A 7,683-nucleotide genomic window follows, 5' to 3' on the forward strand; every position below is an offset into this window, starting at 1 on the left:
AATAATTATAATGAAAGTATGTAACAAATAAATAATACAAACAAATAATTATAATGAAAGTAGCTAACAAATAAATAATACAAACAAATAATTATAGCGTAAATTTGGGTATAGTACAAACGAATGAATAATATATTGTTACCTGATCTGCTAAATTTTCCCCACTTCGAAGATTACCACTAGCTTGTGCCAAGACGTCTCTCCACGTACTAAACGATTGGCTAAGTAATTTCCAACGACTGGATATCGATTATTTGGTTCTTTTCCCATCAATTTTCTCAAGAAAACTGGTATGAATAAGACTCCACATTTCTCGCAACTGCATCTCATTATCCATAATCGGATCATGAGGAACTTCAACCCAGCTAGTACACAATGCAACATCTTCAAAAAGCATCCAATTTGTACCTACATCTGTAGTCATTTTGTTGGAAAAAAAAAATTGGATTGAAACTTTGAGAGAAATATAGGAATGTGGTTGAAAGTGGTTCAGAAAATATGAAATTGTGGTGTAAGGTAGAAGATAATGAGAAGGTATTTATAGAAAAGTAAAATCTTTTTTTTTTTCAAAATTTTTTTTTCTGATTTTTAATAATTTTTTACATTTTTTTAATTTTTTATTCACCTAACTAATCTATACCGTTGGATTTAAACAAATTTGAATTCCAACACTCCATATTGTGCCACGTGGCACAACGGTAACATTTTTTTATTTTTTAACTGTTTTTTCTTTTTTTTTTAATTTTTAAAGTCGAATTATGTGGACCGTTGATCTCAGATCCCACAGATGATATTAAATAAGGTTTTTTAATTTTTATTACCGTTAGAAATCCAACGGTCCACAATTTCTAGCCGTTGAAATCCAACGGGCATGGGGAAGCCACGTAGCTCCCTAACGGTAACAAAAAATTAGTGTGCCCCGGGCCCCTTTTCTGACTTTTTGTCCCCTGACATGCGCCCATGCGCGCTTGAACGCCACGCGCCTGACAGAAAAAAAAAATTAAAACAAGCGTCTGACATCAGCTAACGTCAGACTCACCTCAGGTGCTCGGGCCTGCTCGGGCTCCCTCGCCAGCCAACACTAGACTTCCTCCCTCGGGCAATCAAGCCCTGTGTTGAAGCTTGTCCATCGAGCAATTGCTCCCGCTAAAGCTGCTCTAACTAAATCATCCCATCCCATCCCATCTTGGCATTCCCCGACCCCATCACGTCGTTCCCCTCCGGCACCACTACCCTTGATACCCACACCCACACCCACAACCAAACCGTCACAAGTCTCACCCAAAATCCAATGTGAGAGTAGACCCTGGCCCCACCCTACTAACATCGTATCAAATTTTCGGTAAGTGAAACAGAAGGGTTTCAAAGTCAGTCTTCTCCTATTTCGTGATAATCCCTTAACAGCAAACTCCTAGGCTTTGCTTCCCTTTGTGCAACATCGGGCTCGTTCCGTGCAAGGGTTTATATGGACTTGTTTTACTATATATCGCCATTAACTTCGAATCAGCTGCTAGGGGCTGACGGAATTTCATCATCCACCTTGATGGAATTTGAGGGCAACAATTTCCATTCTTTTGCCAAAAAATGATCGCACTACTACAAAAGAGCCTTATAGTGTCAATGGGTGGTGTCGGTTTAATATAATGTAGTGGCGGATAAGACAGTTGACACACCCCGATCCAGAGAATCAAGGCGTGACGGCCAGCACGCCTTGATTCTCTGGAGCTGAATCGGCGCTGGAGGTGGCATAGTGGCCATGAGGAATCCATCGGTGTTCTGACAAAATTCACAAATGTAGGACTCACCCTCGGGTGTTTCATCTTAGTAATTGTATTTTTTTTTTAAAGCTTCCGAACTGTGTAAATGGTTACGTCACTCTCACGTGACGGCCAGCATACCCTCCTTCGGGACGGGGTGTGTCACAGTTGCGATACTAACTGAACATGACATCGGATTTACTGTTACTTATAAGCGTCCTAAAATATCTACGTCACTTTTAAACCGACGTAAACATTTAATGTTATAACCTACATATATTTTAATAATTTTAAATACTGGTGTCGCTTTAAACAAAACAGTGTCACTTTTAAGCGACATAAAGCCTAGGTGTCACTTATATCTGACACTAAATATTGTTTTTAAATATTTTAAAGCCTGCGTCGGTTCTGAGCGACATAGATTTTAATTTTTTTAAATATTTTGAAACCCGGTGTCGGTTGTAAGCAACAGATTGATGGTCTTTATGCCCTCTCCCCCGTGTTTTCTTCTTCCTCTCTTGCATTTTACTTATTTGTTCTTCCAATTTACAAACCCTCCCCGTGTTCTCTCTCTTGCGCCTTTCTTATTTGTTCTTCCAACTTCATTTAAATTTGTTCCTTCTTCACAACAGTAAGTTTTTCTTGCTTCTAATATTTTTATTTTCTCCTCTTATGTTTAATTTTTATTAACAATTTATTTTTGTAGGGAATTTATTTCAGTTGGTTGAGTACATAAAGAATTGATCGACCACGTAATTCTTCCATAATTCATGTTTCTATCACTAAATTCTTTAATTTTTAAATTGTATAATACACAAGTTTATTTATTTAAAAATTCTAATTTAAGTACTTAGATAAATTTCTACTATTTTTGTTATATTAATAAATATTTAATCGAATTAATTAATTTTGTCACTTGAATTGTTATGAGAAAATGGAAATGAATAATATTTATAAGCATTTATGTTGAGTTAACAATATTATATATAACACAAACTTATAATATTTAGTAATATAAGAATATATTATGTTAAATTAATTTGTTTTGCACTCTAATTGTTATTTTAATTTGTTGTTATTTTAATTTGTTTTTGTTGTCATTTTGATAACTTTGATAACTTTGGTTGTTATTTATTAGAATGGATTAGATGAGCCTAATTTTGATAACTTTTTGTTGTTATTTTAATTTGTTTTTACTATAATAGGTGTTGAAAATTAAAAGATTGCAATCGTGATAGAGTTCGAGGGTTGAACGATAGAAATTGAAAATTCTAATAGTTATGCCTACATGATAGGGATTGAAAGATTGTAGGCATTTTAGTGTCAACGTAATATTTTGCCCTCGTAAAGTGGTAAAGCATGGACAAGAGTTGGTTGACGATACCCCAAAATTTTGAAGCGTATACAGCTGGAATTAATTTATTTTTTGGATCAAGCAGTTACAAATGGTGTTGGTCCTGATAAGTTTAGATGTCCTTGCAAAAGATGTTGTAATCGATATACTTTTGTTAGGAACACTATTGTTGAACAGAGGCAGATTGTCTGCCCTCCTGTTTGGGTGCCCTTCCCATCCTCTCCTATTTGTGCGGTCACGATTAAGCCACGTCATAATTTTATATTCTTATTGTTTTTTGTCTTATTATCTCTATAAAAAAAATTAATATAAAACGTTGACGTAGCTTAACCGTGACCGTACAAAATAGGAGGAGATGGGAAGGGCATCCAAACAGGAGGGCAGACAATTTGCCTCCATTGTTGAACATCTCATATTGTATGATATGGATAAAGATTATAAAAACGCTTTTGTGGCGACATCATGGTGAGCAAAATATTGGAGAGCAAAATGTGGCAATTGGAGAAGAAGAAACAAGAGATGAGGTGATTGGCATGCATGATTTTCTTAATAATAGTATTTGTCCAACCATTAACAGAATAAGGTGTTGGGCCGTCTACTGAATCCCCTATTGGGGAGGGCGTCCAGAAGAGGTGGAGACTTTTTTTAGGTTGCTTGAAGAGGCAGATCAAGATTTGTGGCCAAGTTGTAAAGAGTTTAAGAAATTGAAAGCAGTTGTAAGATCGTATCAGATTAAGTGTTTAGCGGGAATACCAGACGAGATTTTCACCACTTTACTGTATCATATCGGTATGAAAACCGATGTGTACCCAAGAAAAATAGTTTCCCAACAAGGCAAAAAAAAACGTCACTAAAGTCTAGCGGCAGCATACGTCGCCGTCTTTAGTAACTTCCACCCCTTCTCCAGTCCGATTGACATGGCAACTGCCACTTTACCCACTTCCCCCAAAAATAACCAAACCAATCTGTATTTACTCTTTTTACCACAATAATCACTCCAGCTATGATTTCTGTTGCCAAAATAAATAAAAAAAACTTGGAAAACCAATTGGGCAAAAAGATCGGCAGCCTCTTAAAAAATATGGTACAGCTTGGAGTCTGACTAGCACACCCTCAATACTCTCTGCCCACCCAGCTCTTGCTTTCCAAATCACCCATACATATACTTTCAGGTTTCCCACCTCCTCCCCAACCACCACATACAACACAGACTCATCTCTAATTTTCTTTCTCTTGTAATTTGTTGGCTCCTTCTCCCACCACCACCACCCGCCGCCTCCTCGGTCTCTCTGCCCCTCCTTCTCCTTTCATACTAGAGCATACTACAGCCCCAGAATCCCAAAAGGATTAAAAGGTTGCAGTAAATACCATTAGAAAGGAGGAGAGGGGTCTCTGTCATGCCCTCATACCGCTGCCATCCCAAAACATTACAAAAAGAGACAAATACAAATACAATCCCCCAAATAAAATATTACTGTAAGATATGATCGGATAAAGGGTCCCACAAAAAAGTGCATAATTACATAAAGCTTTTGTTGTCTTTTCTGTCTGGGTGTGATATTGACTTTGCTGGGCGAACCAGAATCTCTGTGGTGCGTTTGTTGATCGTGATTTGATAATGACACCCAACAGCAACGACAGCATCAATATCAATGGCGGTTCAATGCTACAGAGCCAGGGACTGCCGGAGTCCAGAGGAGGTGACGGAGGTGGTGGGCACGTGGTGGAGGGCCGCAAGGGTCTGAAGAAAGGGCCGTGGACGGCCGCCGAGGACCAGATTTTGATGGATTACGTGAGGAAGCACGGCGAGGGAAATTGGAACTCGGTGCAGAGGAACTCGGGCCTCAACCGGTGCGGCAAGAGCTGCCGTCTGCGGTGGGCCAACCATCTCCGCCCCAATTTGAAGAAAGGCTCCTTCTCTCCGGACGAGGAAAGGCTCATTCTTGAGCTCCACTCCAAGTACGGTAACAAATGGGCACGCATGGCTTCTCAGGTACCTACTGTTTACAAAATGCTTTTGGAAAAAGCAACTTTTATTTTTCATCATTTCATCTTTTCGCCTGACTTCAATTCTGGGTTTTTGATTTTTGGTGCTGCAAATAAAATCTATGTTTTTGTTTTTTTTTTAAAAGAAACAAAATGCTGGAATTTGGCTGCTTCTTTTCTTCCTTCTCCCGCTTTTAAAAAAGCAGTTTTTTTTCTGCAATTGCTTTCTGTTACGAAACAAACACTCAATTAATTTTTCATTTTTGAATTTTACTTTTTGGTTTTTAGTTACCTGGACGAACAGACAACGAGATAAAGAACTACTGGAACACGAGGGTGAAGAGGAGGCAACGCCAAGGATTACCATTATACCCCCATGACATCAAGCAATCCCAGCATTCCTATTCCCATTCCCATTCCCATTCCCATTCCCAACCCACAACCACTCCCCAAAACTCCCTTCAACCCAACACCAATAACTCCCCATCCCCAACTTTTTGCTTCCAAATCCAAAGCCCTACCCAAACCCACCACCACCACCACATCCCACCGCTCTCCCCAACTACTCCGTGTCTCTCTCCTCTCTCCTCCCCTCACCAACCCAAACCCACTTCTCTTACTTCCCTCCCCCTCTTTGACCCCACCGCCACCGCCTCCACCTCTTCGTTCTCCTCCTCTACCCCCTCCTTCACCTTCCACCGCCCCGCCCCCATCCTCGGTGCCCCGCTCCGCTACAAACGCTGCCGCGACTCCGTTGGATATTCCCCGCCGATCTCCCCAACCCCGCAACGGTACACTTCGATTCTACGAACTAGCTCGATGCCTGACATCGCCTCCTTTCAGTTGACAGCTGCTGGCACTAGCACGATGCCCGATATATCTTCCTTTCAGTTCCCGAGGACTTTTAACAACCCTTTCCCGCCAATGCCACCAACACAGTTCGAGTACTCCGACGGTTTGTTGTCGCCTTCCGGCTCAGTTTACTCAGTCCAGTCGGAGCTCCCTTTAAACCAAGTTTCCCAAATGCACTCCGAGATTACCATTGATGCCAACGTAAGCTCAGCAGTGGCGGCGGAGTCAGTGGCCGATGAGAATAACAGCGGTAATGGGCTACTGGAAGACATGTTACAAGAGGCTGAGGCATTAGCTCGCGGTGGCTGCGGCGGTGGTGGAAACAATAATTCACGGATGAGAGGAAATGGGATGTTGGGTTCGTTTGATGAGAAGCAAGTGTCGGATGATTATGGCCGGTGGCTGCAGTCTACAACCTCCATGGCTAGCTCATTATTCGGTGAATTATATTTATAACTTTAGTTCAGCATTTATTAATTAATTTCTGTTGCTTTTAAATACCACTGTTTCATTGTGTGCATGCAATTCAATTTGTCAGACAAATCTGCGCCTCTGAGCGAGGAAGTCTGAGATCATTACAGCTCGTCTCATGCTCATCCTTTTACTTCCTATTTGCGCAACCTAGTTCTCTTCCTCTCTTTCTCTCTTCCCTAGGAATCAGTTTTTCTTTCTCAACTTTTTTTGTTGATTAATCTGCTTATCATAAATAATTTACATTTTTTTCTCTCTATATACATGCAGAAGCAAAACCAATCCATGATGATCACCTGAATTCAATGCCTGAAGACTTGTCAAAGCTGTTCAGCTTCATCCCTTCAACCGAGCCAGTCTCCGATTGGTATAGCGACAGCGGAGAACTCTCCAATGGTCACTCGTCGGGCATGACAGATACCAGTTTGGATTTTGACATGCAGCATATGGCCTCATTGTTCCCCATTACTGCCACAGGAGAGCATGGGAGAGCCTCTAGCTCTTGGGATAACTTGCCTGGGATTTGCTGAGGATAGTTCCATCTATATACATAACAGAATAGTATATATAATTACATATTATTAAGAGTGAAATAAAAGCTCTGATGGCTTAATTAAAAGAAAGTGTATTTTTTTAAGTAATTTTCCTTGATGGTGTTTGTTTTCATCATGGTTATCATTGTCTTCAGACTTACCAGACCTGGTATATATTGTAATATTAATTTATGTTTATGTAGAGAGCTGAGCCTTACTGATAGATAAGGGTATTCTACGTTTTCTTTTTTCCTGATCAATAATGGATCCTACGTCATTCTTTGTTTCTGATCGCCTAGGGTTTCTGGTTCTATTCGATTCTTTTCAATTAGCTTGAATTTTAAAATTCACTTACTTGCAGTGATTGATTCGCTAGGATTATGATTCAATAGGATAGGGTTGGGTTTTTCTCAGTCGCATCTCTGATTTTGTTCCTTTTGTAAGCAGCACCAAGACAAAGACGAGATGCTTGTGCCGTGCTCGGATTTTGTCGAAGGCGCTCAGCCTGTAAAAGGTTTAATTTTTAATCATTTTTCGATGATTTGATGCCTGAAATTCTCAAGTTTGTGTTTGCGGTGTGGTTTTGAAGCTTTTCTGTGTTGCATAATCGATCTGGTGTGGTTAGAGTTTAAGTGATTGCACTTTCTTTAGGGCTTTGATTTTCTTGTTTGGAAATAAATTATGGTATTTGATTTTCTTGTAGTCTACACCATCTTCGGGGAGAGTTATC

At 40.0% G+C, this 7,683-nt stretch overlaps 1 protein-coding gene across 1 annotated transcript; it reads left to right on the top strand.

The window, feature by feature from the left end:
• The first annotated feature begins 4,729 nt into the window (after nucleotides 1-4,729).
• Nucleotides 4,730-7,154, top strand: LOC103448486 (transcription factor MYB97). Its single transcript, XM_008387745.3, has 3 exons — nucleotides 4,730-5,104; nucleotides 5,386-6,388; nucleotides 6,691-7,154. Exons 1-3 carry the CDS (start codon nucleotides 4,730-4,732, stop codon nucleotides 6,948-6,950), a joined length of 1,638 nt encoding a protein of 545 aa, XP_008385967.2. The 3' UTR covers nucleotides 6,951-7,154.
• Nucleotides 7,155-7,683: the final 529 nt, after the last annotated feature.

The sequence above is a fragment of the Malus domestica genome, chromosome 11, assembly GCF_042453785.1.
Source record: "Malus domestica chromosome 11, GDT2T_hap1".
Classification (NCBI taxonomy): Eukaryota; Viridiplantae; Streptophyta; class Magnoliopsida; order Rosales; family Rosaceae; genus Malus; species Malus domestica.